The sequence below is a fragment of the Schistocerca serialis genome, chromosome 2 (genome assembly GCF_023864345.2).
Source record: "Schistocerca serialis cubense isolate TAMUIC-IGC-003099 chromosome 2, iqSchSeri2.2, whole genome shotgun sequence".
NCBI classification, from domain to species: Eukaryota; Metazoa; Arthropoda; class Insecta; order Orthoptera; family Acrididae; genus Schistocerca; species Schistocerca serialis.
In genome coordinates this window covers 975,366,489-975,389,766 of record NC_064639.1, presented here as the reverse complement: position 1 = coordinate 975,389,766, position 23,278 = coordinate 975,366,489, and the positions used below count along the sequence as shown (strand labels likewise).

Below are 23,278 nucleotides of genomic sequence, written 5' to 3'. Positions count from 1 at the left end.
ACTTCTGATCATTTTATTAGAAGTTTACCCAATGTTTGACTATATTACAACCTACATTTCATTACATTGGCAGAATTCTTTCCTCTACAATGGGTAAAATATTGATATAATGAATGTTCTGATAATCAGCACACCGAGTAAACTTTTATCACTAATTATCTGGAATTTCTTGCCCTCCCCAGCCCTTCCATATGAAATTCCTTGATCAGAAGATAGCGTTAATATGAATTTCTTGTGTCCTCAGCTAAGAGTGTCTGGTGAACAATCATTATGTTTCAAATCATCATCATCATCATCATCATCATCATCATCATCATCATCATCTGATACTTGATAGAGTATTCCTGTTGAGAATATCATCAAGCAGGGCTGGATTAACAGCCTCAGTCTTGGTTGATGATGCTATCATCAATTCACAAATCTATAGATTTAATTTGTAGCCCATCTTAATAGCCAAGTGCTCTTGACTGCATTGTCAAAAAGACATAAAATTACATCAAAATATGGATATACAAGATAAATGCATTATCAACAATTGAGTTTGAAAACATCCAGAATTACGTGTTACATACAGATGTACTGATAATGTGTCTATACTGAAAAATGTCCACGAGTTGACAAATAAATAAAATATACAAGTAGCAATGTAATGTTTGTGATGATGATGTCATTTAAAAAGTATCATTATTGGGTGCAAGGCATACTGCTCAAAAAAGTTTCCATTTAGTTGTAATATTCTGCCAAACAGCCGTGAAGAATTTGAATAATTATGGTTTTGGATCAGAGATGCGACTTTAATAGAAGCACCCTCTGAACTCACAGGACGAGAGAGCCCCAAAATGGGCATACAGCATCCAGTAGGTGGTGGAGAAGAACATCCAACCCTGGATGTCGTGAAGTGCCTCTTCCTTCCTGTCCAACTGGAACCACAACAGGCCTGCCATCGCCCCCAGTGCCACTGTCTGCACCCAGTTCAGCTTCGACAGCATTCTGGGCCGTGCTTCCTGGAAGTTGCGCTGTGACAGAACCTGAAATAGTCGAAAATTTGCAGGTGTCACTTAGTTGCTTATGAACTACTTTGTACGCAACACAAATTTGAACTAATATGAACATTTTCACAATGGATATTTTCACTTTACAATTTTTGTCACCAAAAAGCAACATCTATTGAAATGCCAGTATACAACATTCTGTGTTGAAAGTCGAGAAAGCTGCTAGTGCCCGAGTGCAAATGAGTGGTATTACACACAATGTGTACAGCTACATTTGAAAAACTGAACTGAATGAGATGCCGACTACAAACTTTAGAAGCAGGATACCATTTTTCCGTGTGCGCGCGTGTGCGTGTCAGAGGAGGGCAAACCAAATGAATTATTTATATTTCATAAAAAGGACTTTTTGTACAAAAACTTAAATGTTTAGACAAAACTGCGCCTATCTGCAATGCAATGCCTCCTCTATGTAGTGTATCCATATTTTTCATATTGCTGTAATTCCATCCTGGAATTTCCACGGTTTGATCTTATCCTTAATTATTTAGATAGCCACCCGACTTACACTTAACTAATTCTCTTTTCCCCAGTTTACTATTACAGTGATGTAGGAGAAAGTGAACACACATACAAACATATGATACTGTGCAGAAATATGTAAAGGAAAATGTCTATCTTCCCCCCCCCCCCCCCCCCAAAAAAAAAAGTAATCTAAATATTTTGTCCTCATTTGTGAAAAAATATATGTTTGTAGATGGTCGAATGCCACCTATACGCACTACGAACACATTTCAGCGGCCTCTAGGTGATGACTCATTCTCAATTCTGTGGTTGCTTGTATAGCAGTGTGCAATGACCTATTCTTTCCAGTAAACAATAAATATCATTATTTGCAAATTCAACTGGTGAATAAATAACTGTACACACTTAATTAAACGGAAGTTGAATATAGAATAATTTTCCACTTTGGCTGAGATACATAAAATGCAGCTTTATGGGGTACTAAACTCTGACTACTTTCCCTCTTCTTGGTAGTTTATTATTCATATGATATCTGACATGTGTCCTAGTTGATTAAATCCCTCCCAGGACAGCTTTAGACATTTCCAGTTTCCCCGTGTTATCATGCATTAAGACAGAAATGGTGACCAGCACAAGCAGAGTGAATGCACAGTCAGAGCAAAGCAGAGCCCAGCCTGGAGCCTCCAGCAGGGGCCTGGCGGGAGCGTGTGAGGCAGGCTGTGCCAATAATCGAGTGAAGGGGGCCTCAAGTGGCTGCTATTGCCATCTGGGTGAAGGTCGGGTCATGTCGTGCCGAGGTCGCGTCGCTGGGAGGGACAGTCAATTGCCTCTCCACCTCCGGCCGGGGGCTCCCAGGGGGAGGGAACAGGCCAGCAATGGCGTTCGAGTGGAGTATGCAAATCTGAGTGAGCATAGCTCACATTGTAAGGAACATGAGGAGAACCTGATAACCCCAGTCAGAGTGTTAGGAACAGTATTCTTACAAATCATACAAGTAAAGCCATTTCCCCTGTGTTATCCTTTCTTACAGGAGTGCTATTCAAACAAAGCACGAAGGAGAGCTTCTGTGAACTTCGTAAAGAAGAGAGGTACACACAGAACTGAGACTGTCAGGGTTATATTTGTATGCCACAAAGATTGCATCAGAGTTTCAAGTCTTCACAATCTTTTTCCTTGACATGCACGCTGATAATGGGTCACCTCAGAACAGCCCCAAGGCTGTTTTGTCCTCTGCCACAGATTTTGCATTTTCTCATTCAAATATTTTGAAAATTTATTTATGCCAATCAATGTAAGTCTGTTCTTGAGCTTCAATCAAACTGTGCAAAATTGATCATGAACAGATTTTTCTCCAGCTAAGTATTCACACTAACCTCAAGATATGACAGTCTTTGATAAGCCTAAGGATGCTTCTGTCTCACTATCAGTCACATGTGGATCCTCTTCACAGACAAAGATCCATGTTTTGTTGTGGGTGTACATCACTTGCTTGCATGTAAATGTGTAAATCAGTAACCATCCGCATCGTGGGGGGCAGGGGAGGAGCGAGGTCAGTTGGGTCGGTCATCAATTGACTGTGCCAAGTATGGGATTCTAAAATCTTTAATATTTGTGGTGGCATCTGCCAACATCGCAAGCTAACCTATTCTCAGTGAGCTCATGCCTATTACACTAATGGACTTTGTCTTCTTAATAGTTATTTTATAACTGGCTCTGTTTCCGTGACACATTGGAAAGGCTGCATGATGGTCTGGTATTTTTCCTACTAGTGCTCTCCCACAAGAAAGGCTAAATATCTTATAGAAAAAAGGTATTTACATTCTATGACACCTGAAAATAAGAATGTAAACAGATAAACATTTTTTTTGTAGTGTTTTGTTCCATGAAAATTTGGACGACAGTCAGATATCAATAACTTGCTGCAGCAATGTTTTGGTGCAGAGTCTTCTGGCCAACTTTAGGTGTATACTTGCGAAAGTAAACTTAGCTCACCTGTTTAAATGGCACATGTGTGGTGTACTCAATTGCCATTGCGAATACATTATTCAATGATAGGGCACATTCATGTCTGCTACAAGTGTTTTGTTACAACTAGAGATGGGTAAAGTTGTTCTTTTTACAGACTCATTCCTTTTGAGATAATTCGTTTTACTGAACTAGTTCAAATGAGCTATATGATTCATTTTTATTGTTGGAGAACCAATAAAAAAAGCAACCTTCAACTAAAAAATCAGAAGCAAACTTTTATTGCCTACAAAAACCGAATGACCATTAGGAACAAATCATATGTGCATAGTTCTAAGAACTTTTTTCATACATGCAATCTATTTGTTAGGATGGGCTGACTGCTTTCAATTTGAACTCAAGCCTTTACTTGGGAACCTCAGTAGATTGACATCACGAGGAGTTATCTGCTTTTTCTTCTCTAACAGCGTCTGAAGAGAGGAAAACTCATTCTTATCTAATAGTTCTTAAAAATTTATTCTTAGAATGGGAAAGAGATATTTAGATACCGGCTTAAAAAGAGGGGGGAAAAGCTACGTTAAGTGTAAACAAGAGTCAAGAGACGGGAGACGGGAGGATCACAACTGGAGAGTGAGCTGAACTGAGTTGAACTGACGGAATGGTTTCCATCATACCATCTCTTGCTGTTCACACAGCTCGGAACTGGAGCCTGACCTGAACTTAGTAAAGTGCTGTTTTCAGTCTTCCGATCAGACGCAGTTCACACAGTTCAATAGTTCAGAACTACGGATGCTCGGGTCCTGGGAATGAGGAAGGGAAAATTTGTGCATGCATATTCGAACTTCTGTTGGTAATGGAAGCGAGCAGTGAAAAAACGATAGTTCACTAAAAGAAAGACCACTCTGAACAGTACCTTTCACGGATAATTCAAATGAACCTTTTATCTGTTTAATGTGAAAAATAGTTTTCGTTGTTACCAGTATTTAGCACTTAGAAACACAACAAGATACAAAGGACAAAGTAAAACGATGATATTTACTGTCTTATAAATATTGTTCGACATGTTTGTAAGTATACATTTCCTCGAGCACATAAATGAAGATGTTTAGATGAGTTCTCCAATTTATTCGGTTCTCAGGAGTGTGACGAATTAATCAAATGACCTTTGTTGACACTTCCACAATGGATTTTGTTTTCGTCATCAATAAATTATATACCATTGCTTGTTCCTACTTTCTCTTAGTATATGTTAGGTTTTTTGTTGGTTTCTCATAACCTCAGTTCCAATGTTCGTGTTTAGCCATCTCTCGCAAAACATGTAATTTTGGCGCTAACGTTTTAACCACAGCCACCACTCTTGACCCATGACTGACGAGACTCGGTGCACGAATAAAACGCCATGAACTATAGGTCAATTCACTTGCCAAGAGTAGTCGATTTTGACCATTTTTTCCTTTTTGATATTTCAACCCTCTCGCCCGATGTGGGCGGGGAACGCTTTCACTGGTTCAATAAATATTTCCGTCTTCAGCCAAGTGAATTAAAAAGTAATACGAATAAGAAACCAACATTACGGTTGTTTTTAAAATTTAAATCACAGGCGAACAGCTAAAGTCGAAAATATATACATTTTAAATACACATCGCAGCTTGGTGAAATCTCCTGATTTAAAATAAAAAGAAAGAAAACAGAAAAAAACAACATACTGAAGCACTGCATTTTCACAAATCTGAAGGTCCTACAACGCGGGAGAAATGTGGGACAAGACAAAATGTCCCATAGGGTTGAAGGGTGCGGGTTGTAAGACAGGGAAGACCGTTTTACACGAGCAACTTTCTGGTCAAAATAAGACTACTCAAAGTGCGTGCACCGTTTATGCCCGCGCGTAAATCAGCAACCAAACACGACGTGTGTGTGTGTCGTCAATGATCTATAGACTTTTGGGGTGTGGAATTCTAAATTTTCGAGTATGCTGCACACTGCGCATGCGCAAAAACACTGGACTTTGGGGGCGTCTGCTAAAATCGAAAGTTAATTTATTTTGCCCGAGCTCACTCGTATTATAAGAGACGGATTTTGTGCTTTCGTGTCTCCTTAATCTTTATTGTGTTGCTTGTTTTTTGTTTTGATGAGACACTGAAAATTACACAAGGTCCTGATATTTTTCCACTTGGTTTCTCTTGCAACACAGACGAAATATCTGAAACCATGAAGGCATGTACGTTTTAAAGAGAAAGAGCCGACACAATGCATAAATAAGAACGTAAATCGATATACATGCTTTAGTAAAAATTATTTCAGGAGTGACAAAGCAGAATTATTTGATGAGAAAAGTAATTTTCGATGTTTTTGATACAAAGGATAAAGTAAAAAGACGCTATTTGCTGCGTTGTGGATATTGTTTAATGTGTTTGCAGGTATGTACATTTCGAACAAATAAATTTTTATATTCTGAAAATTTTGGATGACGCATTAATTATTCTTTCCGTTCTCGGGAACGTAAGGAATTTACCACGCAACCTCTGACAAGAATTTACACCATGAATTCCCCTCTGGTCTCCAAAAAACTATATTATTTTTGCTTGTTCCTACATTCCGTACTATATTTAAATTTCTTCGTAAAAAGGGTAGTCCCTCAAACTCTCTGTCACAGTTCAGATGCCAAACAGGACAGCAGACAGCTCTCACACGCAACTTTTGCGCTAAAGGCCCCCGTAAATGATCAAACATTTTGCCAAACTTAACTATGCTTGCCAAGTGTTTGATCGTTTACGGTGCAGTTTGGCTTGTTTGCCAGGCATAGATCTTGTGTGACGTGTTTGAGAGAAATTCTGACAGGAAGTTTGACAAGATGGCGGACGTTGTTTGTGACGTTTCGCCGCATTTGTTAAGTGAAAATTTGTTTCGTTACGATTTATTTATTTATATCGCGAGTTTCCACAACTATGAAAAATATGATCGAGGCAAAAACAGAATGGCACTGACACTCACCAAAATGGGAGAGGTACCACATCTTTCCCAGCTATATATTTACGCATGAAGATGTTATGAACAAAGTCAATATTCTGTGCATACAGTTCTCTGGTTCTTCCACGGACGATGTGGGCTGCATTTTCTTACGTTGCGGTATTTTAACTACCTGTCAGAGGGCCAAGTAAAAGAGAATAAATTTTCCCATATTTGCGTCTTCTTTTTCAGTGTGAGGATTAAGTAACGCTAAACAACAAACATTTCATTTCACTGTCCATCCGCAGAAAGTTTACGTAATCGTTAGGTTCTGAGTAAACGTTTCCATTAACATGTTTCCAGTTGCCTATTTCTCATTTTAAACCATTTCCTGGATCAGCGACTTGTTTCCTTCTTTTTTTAAACACGCTTAGAAATGCTTTATCTGCATTTGTAGCCATTCCCACTAGTGTCAAAATACAGTACACACGAAAAGTATCTGCTTCAAAAGTAAGGTTAAATCGACAAGCTTTCTCAGTATGTGTACTGAATCGTTTGAAACATCCCTGGCTAGACAAGAGCGAACGTGACAGGAAAGTTTGCTCTTTTTGGAGGGACTTCACAACTTTTATAAAGTATCATTGTCCGTTTGAAGAAAGTTGGCGTAATCGTCGGGTACTGTGGCTAACATTTCCTTTAGCATTTTTTCATGGGTAAATCATTTTAAGCCACTCCCTGACCAGTGTTTCTTCTTCTCGTTTTTTAAACACAGTGTCAAAGTCAATGCCAGGACTGCTTTGTCTGCATTTGTGGCCGCACTCACTACTCTCAAAACACACACGAACCCGAGTTTTATAGTCAAGTTAAATGGACAAACATTGTTTGGACGTGCACGAGCTTGTTTGGCAAATCCGTGGCTGGACATGAGCGATTTTGTCAAACACATTAGATCGTTTAGGGGGAGCCTTAAATGAAAATCACCACTCCAAACAGAAGAGACGCAGTACGGGCATAAAACGCCAGGGGCTCTTTAAGTACACTCACTTGTCTCGCTAACAAGGAGACGGCACGACCGTGGGGTCGGGGATTTGTCCGAAATTTTGTGTGGTGAAAGAGGACCTCTAACACCACACGTGGTTAAAATATTAGGACGCACTATCCGGAAAATCCCGGGAAAAATCGATCCAAAGTTTCTTAGGTGCCTTATGAGTATAAAATGTTAATCCATTGGCGAGCCGCCGTCTGGCGTAGATGTCATAGCCTTATAGGCCTCTGACTGTTACGCCAGAGGTCTTGGGTTCGATTCCACCTCTGGCACTTTTTTCATCTCTCTCATTTTCTTTTGTTATTCCACCAACTATTCAGAACTTTCTGCAAACCTACATTATCTTTAACAAATTAGTTACATTATTGAATAAAAATTATTTTTTTTCGTCCAACAACACAATTCATGGCGGTGGGTTTTCCATTTTTAATTGTAAATTATATGAGGGGAAACATTGAGTTTTTAATCAGAATAACAAAGTCCATTGGGACAACATTTAGTTTTTATACATATGATAATTATAAACAAGAACCGCAGTGGTAATTATCGTACAAACATAGTAATAATTTTTGAGACATGTTGCACAACATATAAAGCGGATATTTCTCAATCACAGGGTGTTTGCAATAAATCTGTACAAAAACATGCCCCATTAACATTTACGAAAATGTTTTGAGTTTCTGATAATTTTGAGGCAAACCAGGCATATTGAATCATGTCCCGGAATATTGGTGACGATAATTGACGGTGAATTATAGAATGAATTTTTATACAATCTTCCCGGGAATTGATTTCACGATTCTTCTGTAACAATGCGCTGCAATTTTGCAAGCAACAGAAGGAAAAAAAGTGCCGCAGGAGGAATCGAACCCAAGACCTCTGGCGTAAGGGTCCGAGCGCTTACCATGTAGGCCAGACTGCGGGTCAGCAATGGACTAACATTTTATACTCATAAGGCACCTAAGAAACTTTGGATAGATTTTTCCCGGGATTTTCCGAGTAGTGCGTCCTAATATTTTGACCACTTGAGGTGTTAGGGGTCCTCTTTCACCACACAAAATTTCGGACAAATCCCCGACCCCCACGGTCGTGCAGTCTCCTTGTAAGTCGATTGAGACAAAGTCGATGGTGTAAAAGGGTCTCAGGTAGGAAAACTGTGGAGTTGGCAGGTAAGATTTTTTACCATGAAGTCGTTCTTCTGAAATGGGCTGCTGTGCTCGGTATTCAACGAGAGCGCCACCTGACAGCAGGGTGGGAGTAGTGCCTAGCGCTTCAGCCCAAAATGGTGTGGGCTCGTTAGCTTCGGCTGACGACCGCCGGAGTGGTTAGCGGTCCGTGCGCTTCCGCGAGGCGGCGCCCAGGGTGGCGAGTGTGGCTGCGCTCACCTTGAACTGCGTCCAGAAGGAGGTGGGCCACTGCCAGTCCGATCCGTCGTCGTCTGCGCCGCTGCTCGACGACGAGGCGTGCGACTGGCTGTCCGTCCACAGCGTCTTGCCCTCGTCCTCGCGCGCCGCTGCAAGTAAGTAACAACACGTGCTACAAGGAACGTGTAGATCCTCCGTCGGGAGAAAACCACTACATAATACAGGGTGATTCAAAAAGAATACCACAACTTTAGGAATTTAAAACTCTGCAACGACTAAAGGCAGAGCTAAGCACTATCTGTCGGCGAATTAAGGGAGCTATAAAGTTTCATTTAGTTGTACATTTGTTCGCTTGAGGCGCTGTTGACTAGGCGTCAGCGTCAGTTGATGCTAAGATGGCGACCGCTCAACAGAATGCTTTTTGTGTTATTGAGTACAGCAGAAGTGAATCGACGACAGTTTTTCAGCGTGCATTTCGAACGAAGTATGGTGTTAAACCTCCTGATAGGTGGTGTATTAAACGTTGGTGTAAACAGTTTACAGAGAATGGGTGTTTGTGCAAAGGGAAAAGTTCTGGACGGCCGAGAACGAGTGATGAAAATGTAGCACGCATCCAGCAAGCATTTGTTCGCAGCCCAGGAAAATCGACTCGCAGAGCTAGCAGAGAGCTGCAAATTCCACAATCAACTGTATGGAAAGTCCTACGAAAAAGGTTAGTTATGACACCTGAACGTCAACTACCCGAGGCGATGGATCGGCCACCAGGCAGCCCGTGACAGAGCACTTCATCACTGGCCTCCAAGAAGCCCTGATCTTACCCCCTGCGATTTTTTCTTATGGGGGTATGTTAAGGATATGGTGTTTCGGCCACCTCTCCCAGCCACCATTGATGATTTGAAACGAGAAATAACAGCAGCTATCCAAACTGTTACACCTGATATGCTACAGAGAGTGTGGAACGAGTTGGACTATCGGGTTGATATTGCTCGAGTGTCTGGAGGGGGCCATATTGAACATCTCTGAACTTGTTTTTGAGTGAAAAAAACCTTTTTAAATACTCTTTGTAATGATGTATAACAGAAGGTTATATTATGTTTCTTTCATTAAATACACATTTTTAAAGTTGTGGTATTCTTTTTGAATCACCCTGTACTTGGACACACACATACTATTCATGCAGTTTATGGCAATACGGGCTTTCTCGGCTTTCCGGTTATCATGCAAGTGAGAGCGCCCGCTTGAACAAGCGTTATCGTTAGGTCCAGCTTCCAGTGACTGAGTGTGTTCTTAAGAATGTCAAAGCGCAATTTTTAAACACATGATCGAAGCAGACGAAATGAATTAAAATTTGTGCTGCGGTCGGACTCGAACCCGCGTCTTATTGCTTGCTAGGCAGAAATGCAAACCATTACACCACCGCAGTACGATGGTCAACATTGCTGCACGAACTACCTAAGCTGAGTGCCCTCGCGAACAAAAACTTCAATTCACATTTTAAAGAGAAACACACACACAACACACACACACACACACACACACACACACACACACACACACACACAGAATTATATATAAATTTATCACGAGAAATGTTAGCATTTTAATGTTATTCTACAACTAAAGAAAAAGTTCATATAAACATATGTCCGCAAATGTTTAGTTACGGAGTTACGGCTAATAAAAGATTTTGCCTGAAATTTAGCAAAAAATGATTCAAATGGCTCTGAGCACTATGGGACTTAACAGCTGAGGTCATCAGTTCCCTAGAACTTAGAATTACTTAAACCTAACTAACATAAGGACATCACACACATCCATGCCCGAGGCAGGATTCGAACCTGCGACCGTAGCGGTCGTGCTGTTCCAGACTGAAGCGCCTAGTACCGCTCGGCCACTCCGGCCGGCGAAATTTAGCAACTTCGCTAATATGAAGCCATCGCAAAACTGTAAGAGTTTGATGTAAAGCACGATTTCCATTTGTTTTGTTGTTATTGATCTGGTGAATCTAATAAAACATGTCCCAGACGTGTATCTGCAGTAGTTTGCCAGAACATCCAGAGAAGCAAACAAGTAATTTCGTAAAATTTTTATATTATTAACTACTTGGTCCAATTTTTTTTTAATTCCAGGCAACTGCACAAAATTTTGAACATAAGTTTTAGAGAACGTAATTTTGGAAAAATGGTGGTAATAACGTTAACAAACTATGAATGTGTCAGATAATCTGCTTTTATTAATACCATAGCACACGCGAATTCGTGTTAAACCGGAAAAAGAAAGATTATTGTTAAGGAAGTTGTACAGTAGCATAGAATTTCACAATATATTCACAGTAGATGTTCAAAAATGTCTCCACCGAGTTCAAAGCATTTACCTGCACGTGTATGAACAGATTTAGTTGCTCGTTTCAATTTCGCAGGGTAGTTGTTAATTTCGCCTATTGCATTCATAATGCGAGCAAGTAATGCCTCACGTGTATTGACTGTCCTCATAAACTATGTCTTTCATCAATTCCCATACACAAAAATCCATTGGTGTTAAATCGGGTGATCTCGGTAGCCACAGACGTATAGCCCCAGGACCAATCCCTTTCTGGGGAAAATGTTCATTTAAATGTGTAGTAACTGCGTCGGTGAAATATGGAGGCGCGCCATCACGTTGAAAATACATTTGCAATCGCGTAGCAAGTGGAACGTCTTCGAGTAAGCTGGGCATTTCTTCTTGAAGGAATTGTAAGCACGTCTCGCCAGTCAGACGTCCTGGGAAAATGAATGGTCCAATAAAGTGTGTGTTGATTATACCACACCACACATTTATGCTAAATCGCTGCTGGAAATTGCGTTGCACTGTTGCATATGGGTTTGCTACATATCATACTTGCTCGTTCTGTGAACTGTTTATACCACATCGAGTAAACTGTGGCTCTTCAGTAAATAAAATGTATTTGGCTAACTGCCGATTAGTATTTAACCAGTTGCACAACTCCAAGCAAAGGGCAGGATCTGCCAGATGTAAACGATGCACTTTTTGTTTATGGTAATGGAAATGCTGTGTGGTTAGGGTCTCCCGTCGGGTAGACCGTTCGCCAGGTGCAAGTCTTTCGAGTTGACGCCACTTCGGCGACTTGCGTGTCGATGGGGATGGGGATGAAATAATGATGATGATAAGTACAACACAACATCCAGTCTCTGAGCGGAGAAAATCTCCGACCCAGCCGGGAATCGAACCCGGGCCGTTGGGTATGACAGTCTGTCGCACCGACCAGGGGGCGGACTTTATTTACGGTAAGGATACAGATTATTGTACTTCAGTGTATGCCATACCTTAGATTGTGAAATGGCCAGTAGTTGAGAGGTACGCCGTGCACTGGTACCCGGGCTACGTTGAACTACATCCATATTATCCTCACCATCTTCTTCATGTATCGAGCGCTCGTACTCATTATGAACGATAGGTAGAGAACCTGTCTCCCGTAACATTCGAAATACTCCACTAATGGTTCGTGCAGTCAGAATCCTCCTACTTGGATAACGTACGTGATATTCGTTAACTGCAGCGTAGCATTACCATAACATCTGCCATAAATAAACACCATATCGGTGTATTCCTCTGTCGTAAATTTGAAAGGCACCCCTATTTCATAAATAATCTACAAACTACAATAGATACTAAGTGGTTTCACACAAATATACTGTTGGTTAGGTTCTTTCACTGAAGCATAAAACTAACTCGTTTCAAGGTTAGGAAACGACTGAAACAACTCACTAACGGTTGTCAACGACATAAACATTTCTAGCTTCTTATGGAAAGTAAACAAGTTTACTTGTCTAATAATCTTTTGCTTCTCTGGATGTTCCGCTGGAGATACACGTCCAGGACATGTTTTATTAGATTCATCAGACCAGTAACAACAAAACAAATGGAAATCGTGCTTTACTGTAACCTCGTATAGTTTTGCGATGGCTTCATATTGGCGAAGTTGCTAAATTTCGCCGGCCAGAGTGACCGAGCGGTTCTAGGCGCTTCAGTCTGGAACCGCGCGACTGCCACGGTCGCAGGTTCGAATCCTGCCTCGGACATGGATGTGCGTGATGTCCTTATGTTAGTCAGGTTTAAGTAATTCTATGTTCTAGGGGACTTATGACCTTAGCTGTTAAGTCCCATAGTGCTCAGAGCCATTTGAACCATTTTTGGCTAAAATTCAGGCAAACTCTTATTAGCCGTAACTCCGTAACTAAACATTTGCGGACCTATGTTTATATGAACTTTTTTTCTTTAGTTTTACTTGTTGAATAACATATTAAAATATTTGCATATCTTTGTGAAACACCCTACATCTGCGTCAGGCACATAGTTTTTATTTGATCCACTACACGTTTCGAAGGTTAACCGTCATCTATATTTTATTTTATGATTTTATGTATATAGACTGAAATAGTGGGTGAAAATTTGAACAAAGACCTGGAATCAAACCCAGGTCTCCTGCTTACTAGGCAGGTGCGTTGGCCTCTTTCTCATTTTTTCGGTATTGTTCGTTGCGTTTGGTCTGGGCGGACGTCACAAGACATCCGTTCAAGATGATCGTTGATTCCTTTACTCAGTTTTTTTTTATTACAGAGGGCGCGCAGCCCTCTGACCGAACAGCATGCGTCCCCTCTCAGTCTATTTTAAAATTCCCTCAAACACCAACAGATAGAGGAGGGATGTGTGAATTGCTGTGCCCAAGGTGGCGTAGTGGCTAACACACCTGCCTAGTAAGTAGGAGACCCAGCCTCGATACCCGGCCCTGGTACAAATTTTCACTCGCAGCTTGAGTCTATACACTTAAAATCATGTCTGTATGAGACCAGTGGAGTCTCCGAAATTGTGTCACTTCATCATCTATATCTATGAGAGGGTAGCCCTCCATTCGTCATCCGAGTTGAAGTGCTTCTCTTTGAGATTATGATTTATTTATTTATTTTTTATTTATTTAACGGATCAAACACGCGGAAGTTGCTGGGTGATATGTACGGGCTGCAAGGCGGATGCTCAAACTGCTACCTCTCAAACTTTGCCATTACACTTCGTGTAACCTTGGAAACGTGTAGACGTGTTATCGTCGAACAGAATCACACTCTCCGCCAGCAGAGCAGGCCGTTTGCTCCTGAAGGACTTGCTTAGTTTACAGTGTCCCACATTACATGTCACTGATAATGGTTTTTCCCGTGCTCGAGTAATTCGACGAGACTCTGATCTCGGACGTCGAAAAAAGACTGAGCATCACCTTGTCTGCTAAAGGCACAGCTTCGAATTTTTGATTAGGAGGTGAAGACACATGCTTCGCGTCCCTAGATATCTCACTACGTTATCCTAAAGCGGCAAATGCAAACTGCAACCGACTTGGTTGTTTAAGTTTCGTATCTTTTCATTTAAACACTCTTTGTATGTAGAGAAGCTGTCTTCAGCCCGCCTGTTAGTTCGAACAACACAGAGCTCCACTATGCGTGGTGCTATTTGAGGATGTCCGCCGTTGCCTTCCTCCGACCTTCTGAACTGACTGTCCTAGCCAGCAACAGGAGGCTGGAAAGTTTTACGTGGACTCAGAAGCACGGTGCAAATCGGCTGTTTTCACATTAACAAACATTGCCAGGCGTGAAATAAGTGGTGACAGATTAAAATCCTAGAAGTGACCCGACGCCATTCGATTCCACAGTCTGCCACGTTACCAGTGACAAGGACGCAATATGCCAGTCGGATTTTTCTATTTTTTTAATTTTTTTTATTTTTTTGTTTATGGTCCGCAAAGTTCAGAACTCAAATATCAACCACACAAAGCAGAATATTGCAATTCTCAAAAATTCTCGAGAAAAACGACTTTGAAATTTTCTGACCATCTTTAACACCGTAAAGTAGGGTCGATTTTTTCTAGGCGGTATGGCTGTGCGGTGTACAATGCTTGTTGCCAAATGGGCGGTCTGGTTTCGGTTCACGGTTGATACAAAGTTTTAAACGAATATCCATCCGCGAAGAGTAAAATTTAAACGACATTAACAGTCTTTTATAAGATATTGGGAATTAATAGTTTATGTTTGCAATGAAAACTGGATGTTTGCGTGTGATCTGTAATCAAAAACAATAAGACGCACATCTTTCACAATAATGTCTATTAGATATGACTGAAATTTCTCATGTTGAGAAATGAGGAGGAGCGATCTGTGTTACTTGGTAAAAAACTTTCTGTAACCAAGATTGCATTAATATTTCTCTATTTTCGACAACTGGTTTCGGCAGGCTTTACTGTAATCATCTGGCATTAAAAAATTTTTGAAGTTGAGAAGATGACAACAGAGCCTGTCGAAAATAGTTGTCAAAAATGAAGTAGTTATGCTATCTTATCTGTAGAGTGTTTTTTTTATCAGTTAGGTATGTGTGTTAATTAGCACATATTTGACGAATTTTATTTTACATGACGTAGGTATTGCGAACTGAACGGAAAAAAGAATTAGCAGCAAGAGACTCGAACCAGCAATCCAGCGATTACCACTCTCGAGCACTACCGATTCTTTACAATTTTGTGTATGTTACGCTTCACGACAATTTTAGTAGAAAATCAACATTTGTTCAACAATTTTCATCGGTCGGCAATGTAATCCACGCCGTCCACTCGGCAGGCAGTTATTCTATCGCAGAACCACACTGCCTCTCGAAAAACCAACCTTACTTGGCTCAGCAAATTTGGAAGTCGATTTTCTCGAGTATTTGTGAGAGTTGCATAGAACTGCTTTGTGCGACTGATATTTGAGTTCTGAACTTCACGTTCCATTAACATAAAAAATAACAAATCCGATAGCCGTGTAACCTCTCTGTTAACTAACGAGATGCACTGCTCTGCAAAACATGCCTTCCATCTAACGATGATAGTTAAACATCGAAATGCATAGTACAAACCACGCGCGAGATATTCATATTCTCTCGCTCGCTACACGCAAACTATTAATCCTATATAAAAAAGAACAGGACCTTTTCTTGTAGGAAATACAATGTAGTTAAATTTTGTACTGGGATGCGTTTTCCCTGGAGGCCACAGATTTCAAAATTTTCGAGGAAAAACGTACAAAAGCGACCTTGAAACACACCTCCGCCCCACACTCATCCCTCACCAACCAGGATTTTAGTATCTTGTTCGAGGCACTGCCTCGTACCGCTGTCGACTACACGAACTGTCCCCAATATTCGACCTTTTTTAGTCTCTATTGATTGGGCTATTACGCCACCAGCATTGTCGGCCACTTCCTTGACATTATTAATTTAAACGTGCCCATGAGAGTAATGAACGAGAAACGACTTTTATGAACGTTACGCGAAAACTAATTACATTGAGAAATCGATCCTAACTTAACCCTTACAAGCACATTAGTTTCGTAGTCAGAAGGCTTGACGAATACAACGATGTAATTTTTTATCTGATGATGTTAAATATCACATATTAGTTAGGTATTGAAGTGTGATTTGCAGCTTAGCTATGTGGATGTAGGTTTAGGTATAATTCATACAGACGTCAATTTTACAAACTGTAAGTACTCGACTAAGCAGATAGTGTTCAACGAAGACCAAAAAAGGTCGAATGTGGGAAATAATTCCTACAGCTGCCAAATATTTTTTTTTACAGTGGTAGGAGGGAGTGCTGTGAATAACATACTAGAAATGTCGACCGTCGGAGGATGAGTGTGGAAGTGGGGGTGTCTTTGAAGGAAACTAAGATTTTCTTGAATAACTCTAAACCCACAGTCCGCAGCTCGTGGTCGTGCGGTAGCGTTCTCGCTTCCCGCGCCCGGGTTCCCGGGTTCGATTCCCGGCGGGGTCAGGGATTTTCTCTGTCTTGTGATGACTGGGTGTTGTGTGATGTCCTTAGGTTAGTTAGGTTAAAGTAGTTCTAAGTTCTAGGGGACTGATGACCATAGATAGTAAGTTCCATAGTGCTCAGCGCCATTCTAAACCTACGGCCTCTGGCGAGAACATATCCCAGTACAAATTTTAACTAAACCGTAAGTCCTGCTCATTTTTTCTCTAGGACAAATAGTTTGTGCGTAGCCTGCGAGACAATACGAAAATGTCGCGCGTGGTTTATGAAGGCCAGGAAAACATTGCAGGCTGCATAAAACGACATTGGTAGGGGCAGTTTCAGTTCTAAGAACATAGTCCGCAATGGATGTAACTGATTTTCTCCACAGCGACTAAGTAATAAGAGCTATTTCTCTATTAGCGTCCACCGAGTGAGGCGCCGCAATGATTAGCACATTGGACCATAATTCGGCACGACGACGGTTCAAACCGGCGTCTTGTCACCCTGATTTAGGTTTTCCGTGATTTCCCTAAAACGCTGCAGACAAATGTCGAGATGGTTGCTTTGAAAGGGCTCGGCCGACTTCCTTCCGCATTCTTCCCTATTCCGATGAGACCGATAACCTCGCTGTTTGGTCCCAAGCCCAAAAGCAACCAACTATTTCTTAGCTTATGTCTCGTGGTAAAGGGTTTATACTGTTTTCACGAAGTGACAGATTTATTCTAGCGTAACTCTGTGTTTACATGCCCTTCCTTATCCTGTCGCCACACTCGCCAGTACACCCAAACGACGAAAGTCGAGTGTGCCATCCTATAAACTTTGTTGTCTTTGTTATCGTAGTTTATCAGCTGGTATCGTATTTTCTCAGGCGGACTCTGGGGATCAGTGCTGCATTTGACTGAAACACCGTAGGAATCCACCACAAAACCACAATGACGCTGGTCGCTTTTATGGTCTTTAATCCGAATTGGCTCACCTCCCAGACTCTGAATCTTGCGCGCTTCGCTACACAGTACCACGTGGTCGAAAAAGCCCTGTGTGTGTACCACACTATTTGGAGTGTGTGCATTTTAACGAGCTACTACGCAATGTGCTTCAGGTATGCATGCATGTCTGAAGGACACTACACAGTAGAACGTTAAACGCAGACACTACAAATTACACGCCTTGGCAAAGGCCGCGACGATAATACACTCCTGGAAATTGAAATAAGAACACAGTGAATTCATTGTCCCAGGAAGGGGAAACTTTATTGACACATTCCTGGGGTCAGATACATCACATGATCACACTGACAGAACCACAGGCACATAGACACAGGCAACAGAGCATGCACAATGTCGGCACTAGTACAGTGTATATCCACCTTTCGCAGCAATGCAGGCTGCTATTCTCCCATGGAGACGATCGTAGAGATGCTGGATGTAGTCCTGTGGAACGGCTTGCCATGCCATTTCCACCTGGCGCCTCAGTTGGACCAGCGTTCGTGCTGGACGTGCAGACCGCGTGAGACGACGCTTCATCCAGTCCCAAACATGCTCAATGGGGGACAGATCCGGAGATCTTGCTGGCCAGGGTAGTTGACTTACACCTTCTAGAGCACGTTGGGTGGCACGGCATACATGCGGACGTGCATTGTCCTGTTGGAACAGCAAGTTCCCTTGCCGGTCTAGGAATGGTAGAACGATGGGTTCCATGACGGTTTGGATGTACCGTGCACTATTCAGTGTCCCCTCGACGATCACCAGTGGTGTACGGCCAGTGTAGGAGATCGCTCCCCACAACATGATGCCGGGTGTTGGCCCTGTGTGCCTCGGTCGTATGCAGTCCTGATTGTGGCGCTCACCTGCACGGCGCCAAACACGCATACTACCATCATTGGCACCAAGGCAGAAGCGACTCTCATCGCTGAAGACGACACGTCTCCATTCGTCCCTCCATTCACGCCTGTCGCGACACCACTGGAGGCGGGCTGCACGATGTTGGGGCGTGAGCGGAAGACGGCCTAACGGTGTGCGGGACCGTAGCCCAGCTTCATGGAGACGGTTGCGAATGGTCCTCGCCGATACCCCAGGAGCAACAGTGCCCCTAATTTGCTGGGAAGTGGCGGTGCGGTCCCCTACGGCACTGCGTAGGATCCTACGGTCTTGGCGTGCATCCGTGCATCGCTGCGGTCCGGTCCCTGGTCGACGGGCACGTGCACCTTCCGCCGACCACTGGCGACAACATCGATGTACTGTGGAGACCTCACGCCCCACGTGTTGAGCAATTCGGCGGTACGTCCACCCGGCCTCCCTCATGCCCACTATACGCCCTCGCTCAAAGTCCGTCAACTGCACATAGGGTTCACGTCCACGCTGTCGCGGCATGCTACCAGTGTTAAAGACTGCGATGGAGCTCCGTATGCCACGGCAAACTGGCTGACACTGACGGCGGCGGTGCACAAATGCTGCACAGCTAGCGCCATTCGACGGCCAACACCGCGGTTCCTGGTGTGTCCTCTGTGCCGTGCGTGTGATCATTGCTTGTACAGCCCTCTCGCAGTGTCCGGAGCAAGTATGGTCGGTCTGACACACCGGTGTCAATGTGTTCTTTTTTCCATTTCCAGGAGTGTATTTAAGTCTCTTCCTGTGCGGGAGTCACAGTGATTGCACGAGTGCAGGGTGTGGACATACGGTGACTTAAGGAGATTTGAGTAGCTCCTGGAAGCTTTCTCGCATAGCCGAAGTGGTTAAAGCGACGTCCGAATTTGAAGCCGGCCGGGGTGGACGAGCGGTTCTAGGCGCTTCAGTTTGCTATCGCGCGACCGCTACGGTCGCAGGTTCGAATCCTGTCTCGGGCATGGATGTGTGTGATATCCTTAGGTTAGTTAGGTTTAAGTAGTTCTAAGTTCTAGGGGACTGATTACCTCAGAAGTTAAGTCCCATAGCTCTCAAAGCCGTTTGAACCAGATTTGATCCCGGTCCGGCACACATTTCCGTACGTCGCACAGCTGGAATCACATCGTATTCGCAATTGTGAATAGCTTTCTTGTACATATGCCTGTAATTTACAGAGGGTCACGGACATAGACAATGGCATAAGTAAAAGCAGTGGAACGTGAAAAAAATGGTTCAAATGCCTCTGAGCACTATGGGACTGGACTTCTGAGGTCATCAGTCCCCTAGAACTTAGAACTACTTAAACCTAACTAACGCAAGGATATCACACACATCCATGCCCGAGGCAGCATTCGAACCTGCGGCCGTAGCGGTCGCGCGGTTCCGGACTGAAGCGCCTAGAACCCTCTGCCACCTCGGTCGACTATCCTTAATTGTTTTTCCCGCGCAACCTGAAAAACACATCAATCTGAAAAATACTTAATTAACTGTTAAACACGTGTTTATGGGATCTTCTTGTGATTAAGAAAATCAGCTTGCTGGAGTAAGCATGGCGTTAAGAGCTCAAGATGTTGTAAAATGTGTTGCTTTAGTGAAAGATGGTCGTAGCAAACACTACGTTGCAGAAGTTCCGCGAATTACGATTTTACGATTTCCAGAACCGTAAGAAGGTACAGCGAAACTTGACGCTATGGAAGTAAACACGGATCAGGTACGATAAGAACAGCATCGGCAAGAAGTGACGACTTCCGACAACGAAGTTCTCCACAACCGTTACACCACCGACGTTGAAGCGCGAAATGGGTTCCACGAAGTTCAGGAGTCAGTGTTAGAGGCAAAACAATCCGAAGGAGACTGGAAGAAGCCGCTCTTCAGTCCAGAAGGCTTGCTAGAGGCCAAGAATTCACCAGACAGCATCGCACAGCCAGACTACTCTCGCAAGGGAATATCGCGGCTAGAAAGCACAACAATGGCAGCAAGGCCTGCACGCTCACGTCTTGTGAGAATTGTGAAGGCTTCTTGTGAAGACGACTTCTTGTGAAGACGACTTCTTGTGAAGACGACTTCTTGTGAAGACGACTTCTTGTGAAGAAGAGGAGACTCATACTGCGGCTTCTTTTGTATATACAAATTTTTAAAATAATGGCTTTCGGGACGTGCCCACACAGCCATCTCAGCAGCAGAAAGACAATACAACAGTGTGTTACGATAATTCAGAAGATTCACTAGGGTCACGCCGCGCCCTAGTACGCCGTTATATAAGCGTATACCTGTCATGTGACGGTCATACTGGCGATTTTAGTGTTACGAAGAAACTGACTACACAACACGCTGTCTCCAAGCGTAGAATCTTAGATTCGGTCGGGAATCGAACCCGGGGCCCCTTCGGTTACAATTTGCCGCGCTGACCCCGCAGCTACCAGGGCAGTCCATGGTATGGCATGGCCTGCTCGAGGCCCTGATTTGAATCCTATTGAGCTCGTCTGGGGACAGCTGGGGGTGAAGGGCCGGTCAGCACTATTGGAGGACCTACACGAGGTTCTCCTGAAAGAATGGGAGCTGTCTGTTCAAGAGGACATTGCATCATTGATCACGAGCATGCTTGGAAGGATGCAAGCTTGATTGGTGCAAGAACAGATAATACACGCTTTCGAACATGCGAATAAAGAGCTGCGAAGCGTAAAAATCAAAACAGAGGCACATTACCTTCAACGATTCCTCAAAATTTACTTGATGTGCGAAACCATTCGTGTTCCCTCCGCATATGTTTATAACCTTTTTTTTCATTATTAGATACCAAGACAGACCCATACAAAAATTATAGATTACCGTCATGAAACCGACGAGTTTAAAATAAAAAATTTAAATAGCTTTGTAAAACAAGTTTAAGTGCCGTGCCAGACAGTGTAATTTGATTAGTATTAGAATTTAAGTAACTCCTACTTTATCTCCTGTCTCTGAAGGATATACGAAAACCTGTAAAATTGCTTGCAAGCAATTGGTTAGTCAAAGAACGCCGCCTGGAGACGAAGAATTGGAAAGTAGTTAAGACGTTGCTTCCACACGACGCCATCACTCAATTGAATGACAACGCTCTTTAAACGTGAATAAGTGTAAGGCATGTCGATTACAAGATGAATAGTAAAAATCTGCAGCCCGTCATACTCCATAAATATTTAGAGGTAAGACCAAGAATTAATATGAAATGGCGCCAACGCCGAAAATAACCTCAAGGGCCGCGCGGGGTTAGCCGAGCGGTGTAAGGCGCTGCAGTCATGGACTGTGCGGCTGGTCCCGGCGGAGGTTCGAGTCCTCCCTCGGGCGTGTGTGTGTGTGTGTGTGTGTGTGTGTGTGTGTGTGTGTGTGCGTGTGTGTGTGTGCGTGTGTGTGTGTGTGTGTGTGTGTGTCCTTAGGATAATTTAGGTTAAGTCGTGTGTAAGCTTAGGGGCTGATGACCTTGGCAGTTTAAGTCCCATATCCAGAATGCTGCCTCAGGATTTGGAGTCCCGATCAAGTAGGCAGGACAGCAGATACCGATGTAGTTCAGGGTGTCTGCCAAAATAGTACAGGTCGGTATTCTCCATACGCTGGTGTAACGGAGATGATCAGGGATCTTAGAGTAATTCGAATACGACCATCACACAGCTCGCAGGGAGATAGTAACAATATCATACCAGAGCCCACGGTTCGCACCGAGGCATACGGCAGTAGTTTTTATTTAAGCATTAATACGCAAATCAAATGGGGCGGATACTATCTAATATTGAAAAGAAGTACAGTCTGTCACGCTCTATGGAGTCTTAGTTCTTTTATTTTAAAAAACAAGATGTTGCCACTGGCTAGAAGAGGACGGTCGATGTCAGATCCCATTTTCTCTCGATCGTAATTAAACGATTCGATCGCCGTCTTCGTTGTATAAGTTCACCGCCAGACACCCTACAATAGCTACGGGACGTACAGTACGTACACGGTCCGATCCTATTAATGTGATCAGCGCCTATGTTGTACATCAATAACCACTCACGGACGGCAGTTGGCAGCACTAGCAGTGTACGATATATATAGCGTGTCTTGGAGACTCGAAAACAGTGCAGTAGCATTCCCGAAATGGCTAAGTTTGTAAAATGTTCGTGTGCCACCGTGGGTAAAGTGTACAATGGACGGCAAAATTGTGCTAACCAGAACCGGCACTGAGGCAACTGAGGAAAATGCATAATGTCGATATGCAGCAGGATTTTAGAACATACATTGTGTTCGAACGTAATGAATTACCTCGAAGAAAACGGTCTATTGACACACAGTCAACATGGGTTTAGAAAACATCGTTCCTGTGAAACACAACTTGCTCTTTATTCGCATGAAGTGCTGAGTCAAATTGACAAGGGATTTCAGATCGATTCTGTATTTCTGAATTTCCGGAAGGCTTTTGACACTGTACCACGCAAGCGGCTCCTAGTGAAATTGCGTGCTTATGGAATATCGTCTCAGTTATGTGACTGGATCTGTGATTTCCTGTCGGAGAGGTCACAGTTCGTTGTAATTGACGGAAAGTCATCGAGTAAAACAGAAGTGATTTCTGGCGTTCCCCAAGGTAGTATTATAGGCCCTTTGATGTTCCTTATCTATATAAACGATTTCGGAGACAATTTGAGCAACCGTCTTCGGTTGTTTGCAGATGACGCAGTCGTTTATCAACTAATAAAGTCATCAGAAGATCAAAACAAACTGCAAAACGATTT

At 42.9% G+C, this 23,278-nt stretch overlaps 1 protein-coding gene across 1 annotated transcript in view; it reads right to left on the bottom strand.

Moving 5' to 3' along the window:
- LOC126456563 (uncharacterized) overlaps nt 1-23,278 on the bottom strand; it is an 85,299-nt gene that overhangs the window by 6,947 nt on the left and 55,074 nt on the right. The window contains exons 7-8 of the mRNA XM_050092309.1: nt 8,856-8,983; nt 821-1,028 (exon numbers count right to left, since the gene is read on the bottom strand). Of these exons, the coding sequence (XP_049948266.1) occupies nt 821-1,028; nt 8,856-8,983 (336 nt within the window). The remainder of the gene's footprint in view (nt 1-820; nt 1,029-8,855; nt 8,984-23,278) is intronic.